Consider the following 25751-nt stretch of genomic DNA (forward strand, 5'->3'; position numbering starts at 1 on the left):
GGGGAGGGCTGATCTGGGGGTCCCCGCCCTGCATGAGCTTTATTACTAGTATACACCCCAGAGCCCTGTTTATGGCCTTCTGTTCACCCCTGCAGCCACACCAATGACTCCCCTCTACCCAGGCTGCAGGTCCACTGAGTAGAGGGGTGACTCGTGTGTCCCAATAAATTCGATATCTGACAACACTGGGATCGGGCGGTCGGATTACACTCACACAAGGTAAGAGCTGATCGTGTTGTCCCTGGCGGCCAAGGGAATACCAAAAGGCAAGACAACTGGACGGAGAAGAAGAAGCTGCAGTGCAAAGTGTCCTAAAACCCGGCAGACCCGTCTGAGCGCGCTATACTGCACCTACGTCAAGGCGAGAAGACAAACCGCTAAAAAGTACCGCAACGTTTATTAGAAATTGGTCTAAATTAATAAATAATTAAAATCTACTAAAGAATGTAATAAAGTCATTCCTTCGTTACTCGCCCGTTCGGATTGTCCTGGAGGGGCCCAAAGGCGTTAAGAGGCCATAACTGCAAAATAAAAAGGGACAGGAGGAGACGTGAGTCAGGGTGTCATGTTATAGATTATCCCCCACCCCAGGACCGTCCACGATCAGCACTGCAGTGTCAGTAGATGTATTTTATTTGATTTGGATCAGGTCTCCCCAAACAGAAACCCATGCGCAGATGGAGAGATTGAAAACCATAATGGACATGCTGCGGGTTCAATACCTGCAGCATGAGACGCTGGATGAGCCCTCCGACCACCCCATCATGTTGTATCTAGGAAGAGACCGGAGCTCCGAGCCCGATCCTCTGACACTACACGGACTTAAACACAAGAGAGTCTTCCTGCACATGTACGAGGCCGCGAGTGCGCCCGACACGGGGTACAGCTGGACTAAGCGGTGACCATGAGATCAGCCCAGGATCCCGGGCAGTGACAGCAAGCAGTGATCTTACAAGTATAATAGATGGGACATGACCCACAATAGCCGGACAGGTCACCTGTAGCAGAAGGCTGCCGATATACAGAGTCTGCAGCAATACCCAAAACCAGAATGTGAAATGAAATTATTATTTTTTTTTTACCCGGAGACAAACTCGTCCTCGGATGAGGGCATAAGGGACGGGTCCGTAAGTTCTAGAGTCTGTGGAGTTATCCAGATTGTCTCCTTCCAACCAAACGTGGCCCTTGGGTACCTGTAGTTAAAGAAAAAAAAAAATTGTGGCTACAAACCCAGCAGGCAATGCACAGATCACTATTTTATCCTGGATATGCAAATCAGTCTGTAAGTGCACTGGGGGCGGGACCGAATTGTCAGATAGATCTTTGCAGCCTCAGCCTGCAAGACAGTTGGTCACAATTCCAGGGGAACGCCGGAGCACTTGTAGCAGTTTATAAGCAAATATGGCATATTAGGCCCCGCCCACTGTGCACTTTAAGGTTGATTTACATAACTATGAATAAATGTATATGAATAATAAATAAAGTAACAATAATATATTTTGGGCAAAGGAAAGAAGGGGAAAAATTTTTTAAAAATCCACACCAAAAGGTCAAAAAGTTGCAGATATTGTTGGGTGTGCACATGCAGCTCTTCTGCCAAGTGTGCATGTACTTCATAGAATGCCTGCTGAAAGTATACCCTGCTGCTGACTCCACTAATTTATCTGTACTGCCTCTAGTGGCCGGAGTCCGCAGCACGCTCTCGCACTACACAGATGTGTGGACTCCACTAACCTATCTGTACTGCCTCTAGTGGCCGGAGGCCGCAGCACGCTCTCATACTACACAGATGTGGAGACTCCACTAACCTATCTGTACTGCCTCTAGTGGCCGGAGGCTGCAGCACGATCTCGCACTACACAGATGTGGGGACTCCACTAACCTATCTGTACTGCCTCTAGTGGCCGGAGGCTGCAGCACGCTCTCGCACTACACAGATGTGGGGACTCCACTAACCTATCTGTACTGCCTCTAGTGGCCGGAGGCTGCAGCACGCTCTCACTACACAGATGTGGAGACTCCACTAACCTATCTGTACTGCCTCTAGTGGCCGGAGGCTGCAGCACACTCTCACACTACACAGATGTGGGGACTCCACTAACCTATCTGTACTGCCTCTAGTGGCCGGAGGCCGCAGCACGCTCTCATACTACACAGATGTGGGGACTCCGCTAACCTATCTGTACTGCCTCTAGTGGCCGGAGGCTGCAGCACGCTCTCGCACTACACAGATGTGGGGACTCCACTAACCTATCTGTACTGCCTCTAGTGGCCGGAGGCTGCAGCACACTCTCACACTACACAGATGTGGGGACTCCGCTAACCTATCTGTACTGCCTCTAGTGGCCGGAGGCTGCAGCACGCTCTCACTACACAGATGTGGGGTTTACACATTTCACAGCGTTAAAGGGCCGAGAGCAAGTTTGGACTAAACAGAAAATATTTTATTACTGTCGTCTGAGCAGGAAAATGGAAGAAGTACAATTATCTGCGGTGAAGCCGAGGCAGGATGGTCGGGTCATTAATTTAATAGACTTCAAAGAGGTCATTAGGATGCGGCCTGAGATCCCGCTCCTCCGTGGCAGTAACAGCATGAGCAGGGCAGACACTCGGCAACATCCTGAGGCCACAACCAAGGCCAGACCTGTTAGTGGGCTCCTGATTAGCTAAATGCTAATGGATTGTGACACCAATTACACGTAATCTCATCATTTTATCGGAGTCGGCTTGTCAAACTTCTAATTAAGATCGCGGTTCAGTCTGTGTGTGCGCGCGGGATCCACAACACATTGCCGGCGTGTCCATCAAGAAGTCTATGGAAGGGCTCGCCGCGTTTGCTAAATTAATGAGAGTTATCTGGGGAGGCCGTCTGTATGGTCAGAAGGGTTAACATTGCTATTTTGCGGTGCTCGATGCCCGACGAGTCCAGGAGAAGTCAGAGCGGGCCTTACAGGAATCAGTCACTGACTGCTAAAAAATCTGCACAGCTCTGCCCCCTACAGTGCGACTGCAAGGTATAGCGAGGCCTACTCTGACGACATTGACCCCACCAAGCCCCAAGGCTTCACTGACAGCAAGCGCATCATGGTTTTGGCAGGTTACAAGTTATATTTAGAAGAAGACTTTTTAATAAAAACACAAAAAACACCCCCACCCCCTTAGCCCAGGACCCCACGTTGCAAAAAAAGCATTGCATTTCACAGTCCCTGCAAAGTCAATGGGATTCCGACTAATCCCACCCACACACTGCAAGAAAAAAAATTTGCAACGGAAAAATTGAGCATGCAAAAACGCAAGTGTTTTCTGAAAATCGCAGCAGGTCCATTATCCCTGCGGAAACTTAGTTTGTACAAGAGGTAAAAATACAAAGTTGCTTTCTTCCAGGAACAGCGCCACTTTAATCCATGGTCGTGACCGGTACTGCAACTCATCTCCGTACACTTGATTGGAGCCAAGTTGCAATACCGGATGCAGCCTATGGACAAGGGTGGAGCAGTCTCTGGGAGGACGCAGCCTTGTATTTGTATGTTGTCATGTTTTGATGACTTGAGGCCACTTTTGTAGTTAAAGGGGTATTCAGTCCTGATGCAAGTTTCATATTGGTGACCGATCCACAGCTCAATCCCATTTAAAGGGGATGTGGCCTAAAGAGAAGGTTGTTCCACAGGATAGGGAATAAGTGACCAGTTGGTGGAGGCCTGACCACCCTGTACCCCAGAAAAGAGTAGAGGCCCCCCTAAATCCTCCTCCTTCGTTACTATAAGGCTGCGGTCACTACAGTCAGCAAAGCAGTGAATGAAGCTCCGGCCATACAAGTCCATTCACAAGGAGACTTTAGGGGAAACCCTGGCGCCCTGTTCTTCTCATCCCTGGGGGTCCTGGCCGTGGGGCCTCCAGCGATCAGACACTTATCCCTTGTCCTGTGAGAGTCAATAACGGTACAACCCCTTTAAGTAAATGTGGCTAAGCTGCAATACCAAGCACAACCCCTATACAACGTATGGCAGTATGCTTAGTATTCCATGAAGACACCGCAGCGCTTGCCCAAACATGGTGACCTCTTCCCTCTGATGACCTACCCTATCAGATCAATGCTATACAAGCCCAGAAAACCCCTTTAAGTGCCCCTTTCCCTGACATGTAAAAGGTAATGTTATCTCGTTTCTCTGCATTCGGGCCCCGTGACATTTCCATCCTTTAGAAACTTTTTGCAAAAACTAGCCAGCTGGATGACAAGGAGTTGCCCCCTGTGCCAGGGCCGGGGGTGCGGGGCAGGGATGACCTTGTTCTCTTTGTATCCAGATAGATGACCAGGATGGAAGATCAGAAGAACTTCCCCGGTCTCCGTCCTCGCGTCCCTAACACCTGTGCCTTGTTTTCGAGTGACCCCGGTGTAGCCGGTGACTTGGGCACGGGGCCGGGGTGAATGGCAGAGGAGTCAGAGGAGAACAAGGCTTACAAGAGAACTTAATCTCGGTGGCAGATAATACAAGTAAATCTTTTCTTCTCCACTATCCCTAGCGGGGTCTATTTAAGAGCTTCCCACTTTGGAACAAGCATCAAATGTAATTGCCTGGTCGCCTGCGGGTGTTCTCTTCACAAAAGCCGCTTTTGTGGCCAAACCACAGGTGTTACCTTTCTTGATTAAAATGAAATATGATGAAAGGCGACAGTAGCGACTGACATCCACCGGCTTGTAATGAATTGGACTTATTTGATTGGGATCCCAGCAGGCTGTTTATAAAGTCACATGACCGACCCCGCGCCATTGTTCATTGCTCAATGCACAAAGAATCGATGTACAAAGTTCGATATCTGTGTCCATCTCTCTGGGGGCACGCGGGGGCGCCGTATCTAATTACACCGGCTGGGCGGCCGCATCAGATTGACTTACAACATTCATGAGACTTGATAAGACTAAAACTTATGAGCAGCCCTATAGGGCGGGGAATCGGGGGGCGCTAAGGACGTTTGGGGGTCTGCTGAGGTCTCTGAATAACCTAAAAGGGCTGTGGACTCCGTAAACCAAACCATCGACTCCAACTGCAATGGGCGAGGGTCATGGTTCGTCCAATAGGAGTCAATATCCAACAATACTGACAATGACTCCAACTCCACCCAAAACTTGTTGCTCCTCCGACTCCACAGATCGGATTCTGGAGGACTCCAGGAAAAGTTCTACAGAGCTTCATAACACCGGACGCACTTCCAGATCTTCGGAGCGGAGACGGCAGCCGGCAGCCGGAATCCAAGAATAGCTGAACAGGTGGCCGGGCTATCCTCAAAGCCCCATAGCGGTGAATAGCGAGAGCCGCACATCCCGGGATCAATGTTGTAGATGGGACTATCCCTTTAAGCTGCCCATAAACCTTCAATAACCAAACACTCACGCTTGAACTCGTCGAGTGTGCATGTGTTCTTTACAGGGAGAGGGGAGTAAGCAGCAAACCTACTGTCAAAGCCAAGGATCAGACATATTGAAATACAACAGGCCCGATCCTTCCTTCCCCTGAAATCATCTGTCATGGAGGAGAGGGCACATCTTACACGTGTCTATGGAATGGCTGAACACCAAAATGCTTAGGATGACAGCGCCGATTGGATGATGTAAGGGATTGGGCTCCCTGGTGAAAAGTTCCCTTTAAGAGTTGCAACGGGAGTGTCACAGGAATAGTCGGCGTATTGGACATCCCCTTTAAGCAATGCAATATGGAGGAAAGCAAACGAAGGGAAGGAATTTTTGGTTGTTAACATTGTATTTCGTGTCCCTTTAAACAATGGACAAAATTGCAAAATAAAACAATGAAAGTGAATGAATTATAATAATAAAATGAAGCAGAAATGGAGCAGACGAAGGTGAGCGGAGAATTTACCATCAGGATAAAGAGATTTCACCCCAATGAACAGATCGCGGCTCCGAGGCAATCTCACTTAGCAGCGAAAGTAAATAGATTTGTGCCTGACAACCGCCGACGCGTTTCCAGTATGCAGCTATTGATTGTCAGGGGAGCGTTGCTGAGAAATGCTGACATATCCCAGGTCTTTATCTCACGCAAGTTGACAAAAAGTTCCCTATCTGCGGCCCGGGCTGTATTAAGGGTCATTAATAAAAGCTCATTCTCCTTAAGTGACAAGTCAGCTAAGTGCGGCCGGCGTCCTCTGCAGGTGCTCGCAAAAACACCGGATACAATAAGAGGACGAGGAAGTGGCGTCTAATCCGATGATTCCTGCTTATCTACGTTTGTCCCCTATAGCAGGGAGGACAGAAAGGATTGTTCAGGATTCCGAATCTGCTTCTTTGACAATGCGAGGACTTGCCTCAAGCCCCCCCTCCCACCATGGACTTGCTACGAGCCCCCCCTCCCACCATGGACTTGCTACGAGCCCCCCCTCCCACCATGGACTTGCTACGAGCCCCCCCTCCCATCATGGACTTGCCCCGAGCCCCCCTCCCACCATGGACTTGCCACGAGCCCCCCTCCCACCATGGACTTGCCACGAGCCCCCCTCCCACCATGGACTTGCCCCGAGCCCCCCTCCCACCACGGACTTGCTCCGAGCCCCCCCCCACCACATGGACTTGCCCTGAGCCCCTCTTCCACCATGGACTTGCCCTGAGTCCCCCTCCCACCATGGACTTGCCCCGAGCCCCCTCTCACCATGGGCTTGCCCCGAGCCCCCCTCCCACCATGGGCTTGCCCCGAGCCCCCCTCCCACCATGGGCTTGCCCCGAGACCCCCCCCCCCATGGACTTGCCCCGAACCCCCCTCCCACCATGGACTTGCCCCGAACCCCCCTCCACAATGGACTTGCCCTGATCCCCCCTCCCACCATGGACTTGCCCTGATCCCCCCTCCCACCATGGACTTGCCCTGAGCCTCCCTCCCACCATGGACTTGCCCCGAGCCCCCTCTCACCATGGACTTGCCCCGAGCCCCCCTCCCACCATGGGCTTGCCCCGAACCCCCCTCCCACCATGGACTTGCTACGAGCCCCCCCTCCCACCATGGACTTGCTACGAGCCCCCCCTCCCACCATGGACTTGCTACGAGCCCCCCTCCCACCATGGACTTGCCACGAGCCCCCCTCCCACCATGGACTTGCTACGAGCCCCCCTCCCACCATGGACTTGCCTCAAGCCCCCCCTCCCACCATGGACTTGCTACGAGCCCCCCCTCCCACCATGGACTTGCTACGAGCCCCCCCTCCCATCATGGACTTGCCCCGAGCCCCCCTCCCACCATGGACTTGCCACGAGCCCCCCTCCCACCATGGACTTGCCACGAGCCCCCCTCCCACCATGGACTTGCCCCGAGCCCCCCTCCCACCATGGACTTGCTCCGAGCCCCCCCCCACCACATGGACTTGCCCTGAGCCCCTCTTCCACCATGGACTTGCCCCGAGTCCCCCTCCCACCATGGACTTGCCCCGAGCCCCCCTCCCACCATGGGCTTGCCCCGAGCCCCCCCCCCCCCCCCACCATGGACTTGCCCCGAACCCCCCTTCCACCATGGACTTGCCCTGAGTCCCCCTCCCACCATGGACTTGCCCCGAGCCCCCTCTCACCATGGGCTTGCCCCGAGCCCCCCTCCCACCATGGGCTTGCCCCGAGCCCCCCTCCCACCATGGGCTTGCCCCGAGACCCCCCCCCCCATGGACTTGCCCCGAACCCCCCTCCCACCATGGACTTGCCCTGAACCCCCCTCCACAATGGACTTGCCCTGATCCCCCCTCCCACCATGGACTTGCCCTGATCCCCCCTCCCACCATGGACTTGCCCCGAGCCCCCTCTCACCATGGACTTGCCCCGAGCCCCCCTCCCACCATGGGCTTGCCCCGAACCCCCCTCCCACCATGGACTTGCCCCGAGCCCCCCTCCCACCATGGACTTGCCTTGAACCCCCCTCCCACCATGGACTTGCCCTGAGCCCCCCTCCCACCATGGACTTGCCCTGAGCCCCCCTCCCACCATGGACTTGCCTTGAGCCCCCCTCCCACCATGGACTTGCCCCGAGCCCCCCTCCCACCATGGACTTGCCCCGAGCCCCCCTCCCACCATGGACTTGCCCTGAGCCCCCCTCCCACCATGGACTTGCCCTGAGCCCCCCTCCCACCATGGACTTGCCCTGAGCCCCCCTCCCACCATGGACTTGCCCTGAGCCCCCCTAAATGAAGCCATGGTGACATCCACACTATTGCTCTATTCATTTCTGTGGGGCCAGTGGAGGGATGCACTTGGACGACCCCCAAAGAGAATGGGAACACCCATTTTTTGGGTGTGATTTTGAAGTCAACTCTCCTTTTTGGTCCAGCAAATGCAAAAGTTTACTTGGAATTTTAGAGTGGTTGTGACATCAAGAACACTTATTTAGCTAGATCGCTGGGGTCCAATTGCCAGAGCCCACAGCAATGAGGAGAATGGGAGACTAAAGTGTCCCCCCGCCCCCGCCTACTCCTTGTGTGACCGGGTGCTCCATTCACTGCTATGGCCTTGCAGGAGATTACAGGATTACAGTAGTGAATAGAAGGCCAGTCACACAAGCCCATTCACAAGGAGTAGTCCTTGTGAACCTTTAGTCCCCCATTCTCATCACTGTGGGTCCCGGTAGTTGGACCCCAGCAATATGGCGGATAGGGGATAAGTCCTTAATGGTCCCAGCAACTTTCAGGGCAGTTAGGAAACGTACCATAGATATAAACTCATGTGTGACCACCGCATCGTGCAAGCCCCCAAAGCAATGGGGAAAAGGGTCTGGGCAGGATGATGGGCTTGGGGCCCTGTTTTAGACATAAGATAAGACATGTAGCAGGTATGTATCAAAGTGTCAACCAATTGCTACAAACAATTCCAAAAAAAGTTATTGAAGAGTGCCAGTGAGGGGAAAAAAAATTGAATAAAAAAATAAAATAAAAATATAATAATAATATTAATAATTATATATATATATATATATATTAAAAAAATTATGGGTACATTGGAACTTCATCCCACCAGAAATCCCATATGTAATACATGGAGAGGACAACCCAAGCATCAGCTCCTTCTCTTCTATGTTATGTATTTTTGGGTGCTACTTACATACGTGTGCCTCTTGATAAAGTCTGATGGGCCGCTGGTGCAGACCTTGTCCCCTTCCAATCCAATCACCCTCTTGCAGATATTAATGTTCGGTCTGTTCGGACTCTTTGCAATGATAACGTCGCCCCTGCAATGACAAAAAACGGTCAGAAGGCCAAAAACAAGCGATGGCAACGCTAAAGAACAAGAAACCAAAAATAAATAAATCCATAAAATGATAAAAAGCGTGCTCAAAAGGGCGAACCTCAACAATAGTGCGCGCTTATAGGCGCATGGACTTTTAGCACAAGACGTGCACCTGGCCTCCTGACTGAATGCCAAAGCCTGAGAAAGTCCTGCAATGCTCCAGTGAAGCAGCAAGCCAAGGAGACAGAGCCAACGGTAGCTATGTCAGCTCATCTGGGACCCCGCTCCCCCATACGACTAGCTGGGGACGGAGCGTGCCAGCTGCCTGTGACAGACGAAGATTAGGGAGGGGGGGGGGGAGAGAAGGAACTGGTGCGCAGGCACAAGGGGGTAGAAATGGTGCAACGGGGTTTGGAGATCCCTGAGCCAAGTGTGAAGGACTCCGATAGTGATTAAAGATCATGTCGCAGGAAACGGCATTCGCTCTACTTTGCTAGAATGGCAGACGGACCGCGGGCAATGGAAAGAGACCCTGACCAACAAAATATTGCACAACAATAAAATATAGAAATTAAGTGCCCCCCCCACCATTAATGCAGCCACTCACACTAGGTGACACTTATAGGGCTCTAGATAGCGAGTGCTGTCCATGAAGATCCTGATATTGGAGAGATCTTTTATCGGCCCTGAGACACGGGGTTAACCCTGCGATGACCAGTCGTTTTCCTGCCAAAAAGCTGCATCTCTACGTTGCAGATTTTGCAGCGTTTGAGCCATAGGCAAGGGTGGCTTTAAAGGAAACAGTCAATATACAGGAAGATCTTAGGCCGTTTGACACCCGTGGATCTTCCAATCGATGATCTATCCTAAAATTATTATTATTATTATAATTTAATTAAGTGAATGAAACTGCAATACCTATCCCAGCCACAACCAAAGGCATGGCGCTGAACCCAGTAAACAATGACTGTCAGAAATTAGCGCCCCCATGAGCTGCATTACCAGGGAAGTGATGGATCTAGTCCACTCCAATTAATCCAGTTATACCCACTTAAAGGGGTTGCCCCTTTCTCACACTCCATACTGACTGCAGGTCGGGCTGGTGACGGTCGGGGCTCCCATTCACTGCAATGGCAATGAATGTTAGTTAAGTGCTGTACTTTGGCCATCTCCAGTGATGTACCATCACTAGTCCTGCCCCATCCAGCCCGGCTGTGGACGGGTCAAGCTGCAGAGAAAACATCTTCTCTAGCAAACAAGGAGACCAGAAAAAGAGACCAATCGTCTTCATAGATCCTGAAAATGACCTGCAAGGACCAATCCCCCGACCTCACGGATATTACAGGGCTATAGAAACGACAAGTACGGATTGGATGTCGCCCGACTTTTCCATTCTTCTGGTCTTCCCATGGTAGGAACCTTTAGCGCAGGGGTAGGGAACGTACGGCTCTCCAGCTGTTGCAAAACTACAACTCCCAGCATGCTTACTTGCTCTGCTGTTCTTGGAACTCCCATGGAAGTGAATGGAGCATGCTGGGAGTTGTAGTTTCACAGCAGCTGGAGAGCCGAAGGTTCCCTACCTCTGCTTTAGCAGAAGCTCCTGAGATAAGACTACATAGAAGAATAACCGGATTCCATATACTGAGGGTCGCTCACTTACTTGTGGATTGAATAAAGGTGTCGGCTCAAGTTGTCACAGACTAAGATATCATAGTTCTGTATGGTCGGTTCCATCGAGGGCCCAGAACACTGCAGGAGAGAGGACACAAGAGACTAACACCCCAATACATGCGTCACACTCCTAGGATATAATAGAAGTGGCTTCTGGGTCTTAGGGCCCACGCACATGGTCGGGATTCCCCAAGATCCTCTGCTCCATAGACTTCATTGTATATATAAAAAGTTTCCTTGCACTTTCACTAACTGAGCGCTACTTACTATCACTATTTCTCCAAGGTACTCGAATGTACAATGAGCGATGCAGCCGTACTGAACGGCGTAGCCCAGGAAGCCCAACGTCCGACCGATCACCTTTCTGATCATACTCGATGTCCTCTCCTTTGTCACTGAGGTCCTGCAAGACAAAAAAAACATCCAAAAAATTATATGCATGAAAAAAAATACAAATCATGAAAATTGTTATGCACAAATGTTCTAAGAGACAGCAACAATTTCTCCTTAGTAATTAGTGGAGCAGATTCTGATCCTTTACATTTTTAGGGATCACCCTAATAGGGCAAATGGGCATCATAGTGAAGGGTCTCCCCCGTCTTTCTATGAGCTATAGAGGGTAGCAAGATCAGCTCCAGTCATGGAGACAGCTATGAATGACTAGTATGCAGCAAACTGAGACCCGGCATACAGAAGGTCAAAGGTTACCCCAGGGACTCCAGGTATCAGAAAATGCAAAAATAAAAATATAAAAATATTATATTCTGTTTCCCCCTTCTAGCTAGAGAAACTGCAGCTCCATCTCCCCCCTCCTGCCTAGGATTCTGGCATGGTTGTAACTTCTTCTGTAGCCCCCACCATTCCTGAACAATTCCAGTGCTGTTCGTTTTGGTGTCTGATATAATTGGATTTTGTCCTGTCAAGACAAGACTTAGACAAGGCAGCGGGATTCAGATCTCTGACAGTTCCATAAATCAGAATCAAACCCCATCGCCTGCTCCTGTTTGACTCCACCCACTTGACAGTTCAATGTCTAACGATCATATCAAGCACCAAAATAAATAGCACCGATTGTTCAGGAGAGGTGGGGGCTAGACAAAAAATTCCAACTACGCTGGCATCAATGGGATGGCACCTGCTAAGAACTGGAGTCAGTAGAAGGTCCTCCAAAATATTGGCCCGCTTGGCATAAACCAAACCCACAAATAGGTGGAGCCAAAGACTACGGAGTCTAAAAGGTGCGCCGATTTATTATTCGGCAACAAGCACCGTGGTAAACCTGGTGAAGTTCAAGACTAGTCTAAGCTCACGGCAAGCATGAAAAGAGCGTGGGGACGTTGTGTTATATTAAATAGACGTTCCTATGACAAAAAGATCGGAAAATTGGGATAACACGGTGGCTCGGTGGGTAGCACTGGGAGTCCTGGGCTCGAATCCCGCCAGGAACAACATCTGCAAGGAGTTTGTATGTTCTCCCCGTGTTTGTGTGGATTTCCTCCCATTCTACTAAGACATACTGATAGGGAAAAAAAAAATTAAAAAAAAAAAAAAATGCAAGAAAATACATATAAAAAAACAAACAAAAAAAACAAACACTATATAAAAATATGCAGAAAATGCCCCATAAACATCCCAAACAAATACAACAACCCACTAACACAATCCCCTATACAACCTGTACGTGATCGTGTGCCGCAGGACGCCGTCAGTCCTCGCAGTCCTTGCCGTGGACCCGGACACGAACCCTCTCCTCCTATGAATACATTGGCTGCCCTCGCCGTCACATGATTTTTCTTGTTATGTTTATAAAATTAATCACAGCACGCGGGGTGGAAATCGCTTGGAGCCTCATGAATGACATCCAAGAGATGGGAACGGATTAGTTTGCCGCGACTGCCAGTTAAAGCGCCAGGTGGCTTTTTCCTGCGCCGAAGGTGTTACTGATAATCCCATTACGCTGCTACTAAATCTCGCAGACATCAAAATTATCACCGACGTTCCCTTTTCATCCCATCCTTTCCAAGTGACTGGAAGGAGCTTCACCTGAAAGAAGTCAAATCCACATGCAGCTGCTGCTTTCGCGGGCGGACGACTTCCCGAGAATGCCAATCGCCTTCCAATTTCGCCGTGCTGGTGGGCTCCCTATTCCCCAGCCCAATAATACATCTGTTAAGAAATCCTACAGCTACAAATCAAGTTTAATCCTAGCAGGGACCTCATGTAGGTCGCCTCTTCCAAAAAGGCAGCAGGCTTTGACTGCCTATCTCTGACACCGTCGGGGGAATCGCCTTCAAATCCCAGACCTACTTAGAAGAATAAGCCAAGGAACACGAGACACGACCCCGAAAACCTTGATAGAACTCCATTCTGACCCCGAGCCATTCATTCTAGGTGGAGATTAGAACTTTGCATAATAAGATTACACAGCAAGTGAATGATATCAAGGGAATATCCATATGCAGTCTTTTGGGTTGTTTTTTTTTTTTGTTTTTTTTGCGCTCGGCACAATATGTCACGCAGACGCAACGGAGCCTGCTCGCGGATTCCCATAAATTAGACCGTTGCTTTGCAAAGCCTCCATGACGTCGGTCCCCCCCCCCCCTGAGAATTCGGATTTGCCCGCTATTTACTCCGAGCAGTTGTCCAAATAAGAAGCGGAGAAAATGAAGTCGAGAAATATAGTGGGTACAATAAGGGGGCACCTTGTCGGGTGTAATCTGGGATTATGGCTATTAACATGAGACAATGGAGGAAGTGAAGGCGATGGGTTCAAGTTTGGGGAGAAGCGGCGGAAAAGGAGGGGGAGGGGAGAATAAGATAGAAAAAAAAATGGTGAAATCAGTTATAGACATTGTGAATATGGGGGGGGGGGGTAGGGCGAGGACTCAAAAAATAAATATATAATATTAAAAACAATAATAATAATAATAATAATAATATAAAAAAATAATATAAAATAAATAATAATAATAATAAATAATCAAATAAAATAATAATATAAAATTAATAATAATAATAATAATAATAATACCTTAACTTCCCCAATATTCAACACTTTCCAGGTCTCTGCCGGATCTTACTACTTCCTGGTACCATCGCAACACAGTGAGGAAATTTTAAGACTGGCATATCGTACGCCAGTCTTAATAACCCCCCCGGACAGGCACAGATTTATAATCATAGATCCATTTTCCGTCCCAGTGTCAGAATGAAAATCTACACCGGTTAGGAACGGACTTAGATTTCCGTTGTAACTCATTGGTGAGGAGGGGGTATTACTTCAGAGTCCTTTCCCATTCACTTGAATGGGACTGAGCTGCAAACAGGCCATGGGAGCGACAAACGTAACGTCACATGACCTATGAAGCGGAACCGGCATTTAGGCCTAATGCAAACGACGGCGTGCATGCAGTCAGACCTCACTTGAGTGGCACAGGGATGACCCAAGCGAACAGGAACAGGACCTGTCCTGGGTTTGGCCCCTTGCATGGGACAGTGATAATTCACAGTCAAGTGTATAAAGCCATAGAATGGCGTGTGCATCGCTTAAATAGCTGATCTGCAGTCAGGCCCTGACCACACATTGTAGAAATGCAAAATTTTGGGAGGGCTGATGCAGAAATGCAACATTTTACATTCCCAACAAAGTTCATTTCATCTCATCCACATATTGTCGAAAAAAAAAATGCAATAAAACAATATAGTCATGGGTCAGATCACATGACCTGGAGTCAGAACCGGCCCAGAATCCCCAGGTCCAGCTGCAAAATGCCCAGAGCATGCAATTAAATTCAAGCCCCCGGGAAGATTAGAAAAACCATGAACATTTTTTGCAAAAACAGCACCTTGCCTTTTGCAATACCAGACGCAACTGCTCCGTTCACTTGGGGGGGGGGGAGACAAACGAGACCAGTAACAAGCCTTGGACAGCATAGTCCGGACCTCACCCCTGTACATATAGATTTAGCGTAAAACTTCTGATAAAGTTTGTTCTTTAACATTTACCTACAGGAAAGGGAAGGAAAATGGAGTCTTGTTGTGGCGGTGACCCAGTCTAATGAGACCGTCATCCGCTAAATATCATCCGACCACCCCCTGACTATTGTACACAACCCGAGGTGTCGGGATCCGCAACCTTAATTTACTTGTAAGGTGCACAAGAGACCTTCAAACAGGCGCCGTAGCCAGTGAAGAAAGCCAGGGTCTGCGTTTCATCTTCAAGAGAACAAACATGAAGCGCTCCCATCTCCGTCTGACTCGCAGCGTTTCAACTCGGGAGATTTCGCAGGTTGGAGAATAAAAAAAAATAACAAAAATTTTCCATTTGTCAAAAAAGCAATCGGAGATGTTAAAGGGAACCTGTGAGGGCAACAGTAAGACACCCCCCCCCCCCCATAGATCGTAGTGGATGGGAATGTAGGGTTCCAGATCGCCCCATTCCAAGGCGACCCCTGCCCTCCCTAAAAAAAACCAAAGAGCTTTATACTTGGCCAGCCGCTGAACCCCGTACTAGAGATGGCATAGTATAGCGCGGCTTTAGTGCGCATGCGCCAGAATTCCAGCACTTGCGCAGTGAAGTTGGGGTCTATGTCCTCGGGTTGACTGACACACTACGCAGGCGCCGGGAGCACCAAAATGGTGCTGAATTTGGTGTGGAATCCGCGTCAGATTCAGCGCTGAAAAAAAAGCCTCCCATTGAAGTCAATGGGAGGCTTTTTTTTCAGCGTTGAAATTCCACATCAAATTCCTCCGTGTGAATAGACTGAGTTTTTTGGCAAGGATTTTGGTGCTGAATCTGTGCCAGAATCCACGTGGAAGAAACGCCTCTCCGTAGAGTTTTATGGGTTCTGCTAGCTTTTGTTTTTCCGTTAACAGATTTTTTTTCCGCAAATCGCGTTGTTACTGGCCCGTGGGGCCCGGGCCTCAGGCAGATTCCACCTGCAAAAATCAACACAGTCAATGGGAGTCGAAAAATCCACGTGGAATTGGCAAAAAAAAAAAAAAAAAACACGTGGAAAAAGGAACCCATTGAAGTTTTTTTTCCACATGGATTTTCAGCACCAAAATACTCACCAAAAAACTGTGTGTGAAGGAAAATGGTGAGGAATTTGGTGTGGAATTTCAGCGCTGAAAAAAAAAAAGAAAAAAAAAAAGCCTCCCATTGACTTCAATGGGTTCCTTCTTCTGCTAGCAGAAAACGGAATCCATTGACGTCAATGGAAGGCTTTTTTTTTCTCTATTGAAGGCCTCTAACTCTGACGCAGATTCCGCACCAAATTCAGCGCCATTTTCCTTTGTGTGAATGCACCCTTAGGTCTAGGAGAACCCATTAAAATCAATGGGAGGCTTTATTTTCAGCGTAGAAAAGTCAGCGCCAAATAAAGCGCCGTTTTCCTCCGTGTGAATGGACCCTTAAGGGGAATGTTCACGCGAAGGAATTTGACGTGGAATCCTCCTGAAATTCGGCCTCCTGTTCATTTCAACTTCAGGGGGAAGAACCGCGATTCCGGTTTCCAAATATGCACCATGTCGTCTATCCAAAATTAACCAATTATTTTCTAAATTAAAACACAAACAAAACATAATCCAAAATGAAAACTTTTAAAGCAAATAAATCCAAACACGAATTGACATTCTGCGCCCGCGACCGCGTTTCCGGATTCCGCTCACATTTGCCGATCATAAAAAGTCATTAGGAGAAGATCTAACTATCCATTGAAGAGCGCAGTGATATACAGTCGCCGGTAATCCCTTCATTTTTTAAATCCATGAATAAAAACTCATCACTTTTAAACACGCCGAAGCCCATCGAGCAGGAACAAAAGCGCATGCACAAAAGAGGTTTTAATAAATTTCAAAGCCCACAAGAGCCGGGGGCTCATTAAAATTATAAATTACACAAACATGGAAGGAAGATTTTTAACGGCGGCGCGGCTAAGCAGATTACAGCAAACCCCACGTTCCATCTGAGAACACATCACGGACTTCCCAGATGGGGGGCTTGGAACGAGAACTAAAAAAGAAGACCAACCCTACAAGCCAAAAGGAGGCAGAAAAAACAAAAACAAAAAAAAACCCACCCTGTGATCTTCCCCCCTCGGCTCCGCGGATGACGCCAAATGTGATGAATATTCTGTTTGTGCTTCTGATCTCATAAAAGACAACAAAAAAGAAAAAAGGCGACGCCATCGGATCTGAGGTGCGCGGTGCTTTTTTTTCGTGGCGCCGTTCACATGACGCTTTAATTAATTAAGCCCTTTCAATTTTGCACTTGAAACGTTATTATTATTAATCGCTTGTCGTCTCTCCGAGGCGGCTCCGGGGTGGCGGAGAGGTTTTGTTTCTTGTTTTGAGCGATTGCATTTTTTAGAAAGAATGAAACGGGGAAGAAAAAAAACAAAAAAGATAACAAAATAAGGCCAGATTTTTTTGAGGTTTTTTCCAGGAACTTAAGATCCAACACATCGGACCCCAAGGACTAGCTGAACTCTGAGTGGGTCATGTTCACAGGTCATGTGATGTCACTTTTTTTTTTTTTTTTTGGTCACATGTCCTGATTGCAACTCAGTCCCATTCAAGAGAAGAGAGCTGAACGGCGATACCAAGTAGAGATGAATACCGCATCAGCGCAGAGGTCGCAGGGCTCACCGAATATTGGGGAGACTTCAAATTTGGGACTTATCCCAAGGAGAGGACTTCAATTATTAAGCCTGCAAAACTCCTTAAGGCCGGGACCCCACAAGTCAGAAACACCGCGATTTTCCTGCAGCGTTTTACAGTTACTGCAAAGTGGATAGGATTCCTGCCCATCTTGCGGTAAAAACCGCGGCGCCAACACACTACGATTTCCAAAACCTGCACCATTTTGGAAATCGCAACATGTCAATCACATCTACAAAAACGCCAGCAGTTTCCCCATAGATGGAACTATAACAGATCTCTGAACTTTCTGTTTAAAGTGCCGCTTTATAGCCGCGGATCGTCCTGTGGGGGTCTTAGCCTGACATTGCAGCTGTTTTTGGTGCAGATTTTGCTGTGATTTTTGAGCCAAAGCCAAGAATGGCTCCAATAGGAATGGGAAATATCTAGGAAGTTCTTAGACTTCTCCCTTCTGCTCAATCCACTCCTGACTTTGGATCAAAAAAACCTCAGCAAATTCTGCAACACAAAAAGCGGCATTTGCACACTGTGGGGGCTCAGCCTTAAGGCTACGGTCCCGTGTAGCGAATCACAGCGAAAGAAGGCAGAGAAAAAGCTGTGCATTTTTTTTTTTTTTTTGCAGCAATTTTAATTGTTTTGTTCCCAATAACTCATGTGTTTTTGAAAATGCTGCTTTTCCGCTGCTTTTTTACATTTTTTTCCTGCAATGTATGATTGAGGCATCCAGAATCTCCTTCAATCTCATTGCAACTAAAAACACTGCCTTCCCTGTACGCTCATGACGACCATCACCACCTTACTGCACAGACCCCATTGCCTTATAATAGGGTCCTCCAGGGTTGTATCCCGGTCTTGTCACATGGACGCGCTGCACGCTGTGCAATTCTTAGCATCAAATCCAACAAATGCTGATGGAGACTCCAAACAAAGGGGGTTATCTGGTTGGAATTATTTTCATTATGGGGCCCATTGCTTGAGGATCACGGTGCTAGACACATGAGAAAGGCTGCTCAGTGAGGGACTGGCCGGGTGGTCTCAAGAGAGACCAGAGAGGAACAGAATGGGAGCAGAGGGGAAGCAGCGAGGAGACAACTATCGTAACTTTTTCCTTTTGGACCCATCTATCTATCTATCTCCTATCTATCTATCTATCTATCTATCTATCTATCTATCTATCTATCTATCTATCTATCTATCTATCTCCTATCTATCTATCTCCTATCTATCTATCTATCTATCTCCTATCTATCTATCTATCTCCTATCTATCTATCTATCTATCTATCTCCTATCTATCTATCTATCTATCTATCTATCTCCTATCTATCTCTTATCTATCTATCTATCTATCTATCTATCTATCTATCTATCTCCTATCTATCTATCTATCTATCTATCTATCTCTTATCTATCTATCTCCTATCTATCTATCTATCTATCTCCTATCTATCTATCTATCTATCTCCTATCTATCTATCTATCTATCTATCTATCTATCTCCTATCTATCTATCTATCTATCTATCTATCTATCTATCTATCTCCTATCTATCTATCTATCTATCTATCTATCTCCTATCTATCTATCTATCTATCTATCTATCTATCTATCTATCTATCTCCTATCTATCTCCTATCTATCTCTTATCTATCTATCTATCTATCTATCTATCTCCTATCTATCTATCTCTTATCTATCTATCTCCTATCTATCTATCTATCTATCTATCTATCTCCTATCTATCTATCTCTTATCTATCTATCTCCTATCTATCTATCTATCTATCTATCTATCTATCTATCTATCTATCTATCATTTGGCCCATGTTTTTGGACTTCCTTTAAAGGGAGTCTATCTCCGGAACCCACAGCCCAGTAGATGTGTAAGGCCTCATGCACATAACCACACGTGCAGGCCAAGCGGGGCTCTGATGGTTATACAGCGGGTCCTATCCTGCTCCGTGATATTGGAATGTAACAGGATCCCCCATTGAAATCAATAAGGATGAAAATCACTCCGATGTCATCGCCAACACCCCCCTTCTTACTTGTTGTGCAAGAGGCATTAGAATGACCTAAATGAACCCCCCCCCCTCCCTTTAAATCGCTGCCCGTTACCAAGACATTACCAGTTTTGTCAATATGCACTTGAGCTTCTTTGGAGCAATGGCGATGTCATTTTTGCTCCAAACAGCTCGTTTGCATACAGGCGATATCTCAGCAATGGAATCAGGGATTCAAAAGGGGGAATACAGGTGACACTAACCTATCTATGTGCAGGGCTGGGGTGATATGCTGGGTCTGGTGACAGTAACCTATCTATCTGCAGGGCTGGGGTGATATGCTGGTTCTGGTGACAGTAACCTATCTATCTGCAGGGCTGGGGTGATATGCTGGTTCTGGGGACAGTAACCTATCTATCTGCAGGGCTGGGGTGATATACTGGGTCTGGTGACAGTAACCTAACTATCTGCAGGACTGGGGTGATATGCTGGATCTGGTGACAGTAACCTATCTATCTGCAGAGCTGGGGTGATATGCTGGTACTGGTGACAGTAACCTATCTATCTGCAGGACTGGGGTGATATGCTGGTTCTGGTGACAGTAACCTATCTATCTGCAGAGCTGGGGTGATATGCTGGTACTGGTGACAGTAACCTATCTATCTGCAGGGCTGGGGTGATATGCTGGTTCTGGTGACAGTAACCTATCTATCTGCAGGGCTGGGGTGATATGCTGGTTCTGGTGACAGTAACCTATCTATCTGCAGGGCTGGGGTGATATGCTGGTTCTGGTGACAGTAACCTATCTATCTGCAGGACTGGGGTGATATGCTGGTTCTGGTGACAGTAACCTATCTATCTGCAGGGCTGGGGTGATATGCTGGGTCTGGTGACAGTAACCTATCTATCTGCAGGGCTGGGGTGATATGCTGGTTCTGGTGACAGTAACCTATCTATCTGCAGGGCTGGGGTGATATGCTGGTTCTGGTGACAGTAACCTATCTATCTGCAGGGCTGGGGTGATATGCTGGTTCTGGTGACAGTAACCTATCTATCTGCAGGGCTGGGGTGATATGCTGGTTCTGGTGACAGTAACCTATCTATCTGCAGGGCTGGGGTGATATGCTGGTTCTGGTGACAGTAACCTATCTATCTGCAGAGCTGGGGCGATATGCTGGTTCTGGTGACAGTAACCTATCTATCTGCAGGGCTGGGGGGATATGCTGGGTCTGGTGACAGTAACCTATCTATCTGCAAGGCTGGGGTGATATGCTGGTTCTGGTGACAGTAACCTATCTATCTGCAGGGCTGGGGTGATATGCTGGTTCTATATTATATAGTGTGCACATATCTATGCAGAGAACCCGGACATAGACGTTGCCCTTTTGCCCTCCCGGGTCGGATCATACCAATGTCTCCTTCCCCCCCTTGTAGGATTAGGACCCCCCCACCGGTCGGAGAAGATCTGACTCTCTGAATAGAAAGGAAAATGAAGTCATCTCCTCTGCCATGATAATTCCAGGCTCACGCTGCTCGATGCTTACAAGGATCCCCCAGACCCAAATACCTTGTTATCACTCCGCAGCGTGAGCCCAGCGGGACGCCAAGGACAATCACATGACTGCGAGAAGTATCTGGTCAGGTGACTCCGCGGCTAATCTGATTTGTTCCCCATGAAACATTAACCCATTTATTGACAATGGTCTGCAGAGTAAAGCAGGACAGACCCCACGGCCTAAAAAGGGGTTAATTGGCACAAGCCAACGCCCCCGCATTCCAGAATTGATGAGGGAAGAGGCTTCCGCAGGATAATAATGGCCGACGCCACTAAGAAGATTAGGAAAGTGAATACGACTGATGACCGCGCAGTTTTCTGCCCCTGTTTACAAAAGGATCCAAGAAAGAAAATGGACGACGTAAATGAGAACTGATAACACGTTGTTAAAGAAAACAGCCGGGAGATTTTAGGGCAGACGGAACTCGGCGCTGAAGTAATCCCCAGGGGAAGGCGGGAAAAACGAAAATATATAAAAGTAATGGAAAGAAAGAAAAAGGGAGAAGATTCCGATCACGGAGAGGGTTACAGGACACCGGATATGTGAAGAGAGAGTCAATGCAAGGGGTCCGGTATCTGGGCGCGTCGTGCCGACACTCGTGTGCACCTCAGGCTCCATGCACATGGCCGGGGTCTCCCTATACAGTTCTATGGGCCCATAAACCAAAATATGTATAAGGTTCGGGGGTAACACAGTGGCTCAGTGGTTAGCACTGCAGTCTTGCAGCACTGGAGTCCTGGGTTCGACTTAGACCATAAATACCTGATCAGTGAAGGCCTGAGTGCTAGCCCTGGACAGATGAGATATACGGAGCCGTTTCCGGCAGCCATCTTAGACACACTACAGGGCGCAAGCAGCTCAGCGTCCACCGACCTCATTGAGGTGCAGTTACAGCGCCCGGCCACTGGACGGATCTCTTTATTGTGAACATGATGGGTGCTGGAAGGGGCACTGAACACTTGATCAGTCCAGGGGACGACTCTCAGGAGGATAGGCCGTAAATAGATTAATCCTAGACAACCCCTTTAAAAGGGTTAAGTAGGATATTGAGCAACTTCTGGGGGTCGAGGTGAGGGTAAGTAAATAAGACAACAAGGCTGGCGTGACCCCCAAACAGTGGAGTCAGCAGTGTCTGGTAAGAAATCAGTGATGTACGTGAGTGATGTCACCAATCCCTTGTCATGGACCACTGAAGTCCAAAGTGGTCACATGAACCTCAGCACCTTGGGTAGACAACAGAGCGCAGGGACAGGCGAGTACGTCCTCTCATCAGAGCGCAGGGACAGGCGAGTACGTCCTCTCATCAGAGCGCAGGGACAGGCGAGTACGTCCTCTCATCAGAGCGCAGGGACAGGAGAGTACACCCTCTCATCAGAGCGCAGGGACAGGCGAGTACGTCCTCTCATCAGAGCAGCAGGGACAGGCGAGTACGTCCTCTCATCAGAGCGCAGGGACAGGCGAGTACGTCCTCTCATCAGAGCGCAGGGACAGGCGAGTACGTCCTCTCATCAGAGCGCAGGGACAGGCGAGTACGTCCTCTCATCAGAGCAGCAGGGACAGGAGAGTACGTCCTCTCATCAGAGCGCCAGGGACAGGCGAGTACGTCCTCTCATCAGAGCGCCAGGGACAGGCGAGTACGTCCTCTCATCAGAGTGCAGGGACAGGAGAGTACGTCCTCTCATCAGAGCGCCAGGGACAGGCGAGTACGTCCTCTCATCAGAGCGCAGGGACAGGCGAGTACGTCCTCTCATCAGAGCGCAGGGACAGGCGAGTACGTCCTCTCATCAGAGCGCAGGGACAGGCGAGTACGTCCTCTCATCAGAGCGCAGGGACAGGCGAGTACGTCCTCTCATCAGAGCGCAGGGACAGGCGAGTACGTCCTCTCATCAGAGCAGCAGGGACAGGCGAGTACGTCCTCTCATCAGAGCGCAGGGACAGGCGAGTACGTCCTCTCGTCAGAGCGCAGGGACAGACGAGAACGTCGTCTCGTCAGAGCGCAGGGACAGGCGAGTACGTCGTCTCATCAGAGCGCAGGGACAGGCGAGTACGTCGTCTCATCAGAGCGCAGGGACAGGCGAGTACGTCGTCTCATCAGAGCGCAGGGACAGGCGAGTACGTCGTCTCATCAGAGCGCAGGGACAGGCGAGTACGTCGTCTCATCAGAGCGCAGGGACAGGCGAGTACGTCGTCTCATCAGAGCGCAGGGACAGGCGAGTACGTCGTCTCATCAGAGCCAGGGTCAGGCGAGTGCGTCCTCTCATCAGAGCGCAGGGACAGGCGAGTACGCCCTCTCATCAGAGCGCAGGGACAGGCGAGTACGCCCTCTCATCAGAGCGCAGGAACAGGCGAGTACGTCCTCTCATCAGAGCGCCAGGGACAGGCGAGTACGTCCTCTCATCAGAGCGCAGGGACAGGAGAGTACGTCCTCTCATCAGAGCGCAGGGACAGGAGAGTACGTCCTCTCATCAGAGCGCAGGGACAGGCGAGTACGTCCTCTCATCAGAGCGCAGGGACAGGCGAGTACGTCCTCTCATCAGAGCGCAGGGACAGGAGAGTACACCCTCTCATCAGAGCGCAGGGACAGGCGAGTACGTCCTCTCATCAGAGCGCAGGGACAGGCGAGTACGTCCTCTCATCAGAGCAGCAGGGACAGGCGAGTACGTCCTCTCATCAGAGCGCAGGGACAGGCGAGTACGTCCTCTCGTCAGAGCGCAGGGACAGACGAGAACGTCGTCTCGTCAGAGCGCAGGGACAGGCGAGTACGTCGTCTCATCAGAGCGCAGGGACAGGCGAGTACGTCGTCTCATCAGAGCGCAGGGACAGGCGAGTACGTCGTCTCATCAGAGCGCAGGGACAGGCGAGTACGTCGTCTCATCAGAGCGCAGGGACAGGCGAGTACGTCGTCTCATCAGAGCGCAGGGACAGGCGAATACGTCGTCTCATCAGAGCGCAGGGACAGGCGAGTACGTCGTCTCATCAGAGCCAGGGTCAGGCGAGTGCGTCCTCTCATCAGAGCGCAGGGACAGGCGAGTACGTCGTCTCATCAGAGCGCAGGGACAGGCGAGTACGCCCTCTCATCAGAGCGCAGGAACAGGCGAGTACGTCCTCTCATCAGAGCGCCAGGGACAGGCGAGTACGTCCTCTCATCAGAGCGCAGGGACAGGAGAGTACGTCCTCTCATCAGAGCGCAGGGACAGGAGAGTACACCCTCTCATCAGAGCGCAGGGACAGGCGAGTACGCCCTCTCATCAGAGCGCAGGAACAGGCGAGTACGTCCTCTCATCAGAGCGCCAGGGACAGGCGAGTACGTCCTCTCATCAGAGCGCAGGGACAGGAGAGTACGTCCTCTCATCAGAGCGCAGGGACAGGCGAGTACGTCCTCTCATCAGAGCGCAGGGACAGGCGAGTACGTCCTCTCATCAGAGCGCAGGGACAGGCGAGTACGTCCTCTCATCAGAGCGCAGGGACAGGAGAGTACACCCTCTCATCAGAGCGCCAGGGACAGGCGAGTACGTCCTCTCATCAGAGCGCAGGGACAGGCGAGTACGTCCTCTCATCAGAGCGCAGGGACAGGCGAGTACGTCCTCTCATCAGAGCGCAGGGACAGGCGAGTACGTCCTCTCATCAGAGCGCCAGGGACAGGCGAGTACGTCCTCTCATCAGAGCGCAGGGACAGGAGAGTACGTCCTCTCATCAGAGCGCAGGGACAGGAGAGTACGTCCTCTCATCAGAGCGCAGGGACAGGCGAGTACGTCCTCTCATCAGAGCGCAGGGACAGGCGAGTACGTCCTCTCATCAGAGCGCAGGGACAGGCGAGTACGTCCTCTCATCAGAGCGCCAGGGTCAGGTGACTACACTGCCTTCTTCTTTTACATCCAGCCCAGAGTTTGATGAACAATCCCTTTAATTTTATCTCTTTAGACTTCTATGTAGAAATTATAATGTACAGTATATATATATATATATATATATAGTGCAGTTAGATGGAGAGGCAGGCGCGTTTCTCTGACCTTGTACAAGCCCTTTATACCAAATATGTAATCGGCCACCTGCAGCACACACAGGGCAGGAGAACTACAACTCCCAGCAGACACCATTCTTTCCATAAAGAGCACAGCTAGGCATGCTGGGAGTTGTAGTTCCACAACAGCTGACTTGTCTCCTCTACACTTGCTGTGCCCTTGACCACTCCAGTCTATTGTTCGCTGTTTTCAGCCCCTGCATTGCTCGCCCGTAGTATAAGACCTTCCTCTGGACACTTCGCCCCCCCCCCCCCCCATTAGATATTGCACTTATTACACCACTTATTTGCACATTGGACTCGTACTGTCACTTTAAGACAAGGCTGAGAGTCAGACTGAGCAGGGTCACTATGCCCCCAGGCATACATGGAACACACATGGCACATACATGGCACATACATGGCACATACATGGCACACACATGGCACACACATGGCACATACATGGCTGAGCCCCCCCCCATACACTATAACACGTCTCCCCCACTCACCGTATCACAGGTCCAGGCTTCTATGAGGCCGGGCCCCGACTCCGCTTAGGCCACACCTCCAATAAACAAGCTCCGGATTGGCTCGTTCTTCCTGCTCTCGCCTCCTGATTGGCTGCCGGCACGTCACGATTTCCCAGGATTCAGCG

General features: G+C 49.7%; 1 protein-coding gene across 1 annotated transcript; it reads right to left on the bottom strand.

The window, feature by feature from the left end:
- Window positions 1–288: 288 nt before the first annotated feature.
- On the bottom strand, window positions 289–25640 carry IMMP1L (inner mitochondrial membrane peptidase subunit 1). The gene is made up of 6 exons (XM_075280881.1): window positions 25606–25640; window positions 11144–11279; window positions 10866–10954; window positions 9080–9206; window positions 1083–1193; window positions 289–521 (listed from the first exon to the last, which is right to left on the bottom strand). The coding sequence occupies exons 2-6, from the start codon at window positions 11246–11248 to the stop codon at window positions 456–458; spliced, it is 498 nt and encodes a 165-aa protein (XP_075136982.1). The 5' UTR covers window positions 11249–11279; window positions 25606–25640; the 3' UTR covers window positions 289–455.
- Window positions 25641–25751: the final 111 nt, after the last annotated feature.

The sequence above is a fragment of the Leptodactylus fuscus genome, chromosome 7, assembly GCF_031893055.1.
Source record: "Leptodactylus fuscus isolate aLepFus1 chromosome 7, aLepFus1.hap2, whole genome shotgun sequence".
NCBI classification, from domain to species: Eukaryota; Metazoa; Chordata; class Amphibia; order Anura; family Leptodactylidae; genus Leptodactylus; species Leptodactylus fuscus.

Excerpts from the sequence above, each read along its gene's own strand:
- IMMP1L (XM_075280881.1), bottom strand. The coding sequence starts at position 11,248 with ATGATCAGAAAGGTGATCGGTCGGACGTTGGGCTTCCTGGGCTACGCC. Across the intron at positions 1,194-9,079 it reads TTATCAAGAGGCACACGTAT|GTACCCAAGGGCCACGTTTG; the intron begins GTAAGTAGCACC and ends CTTTAACTACAG. Across the intron at positions 522-1,082 it reads GAGGACGAGTTTGTCTCCGG|TTATGGCCTCTTAACGCCTT; the intron begins GTAAAAAAAAAA and ends TTTATTTTGCAG.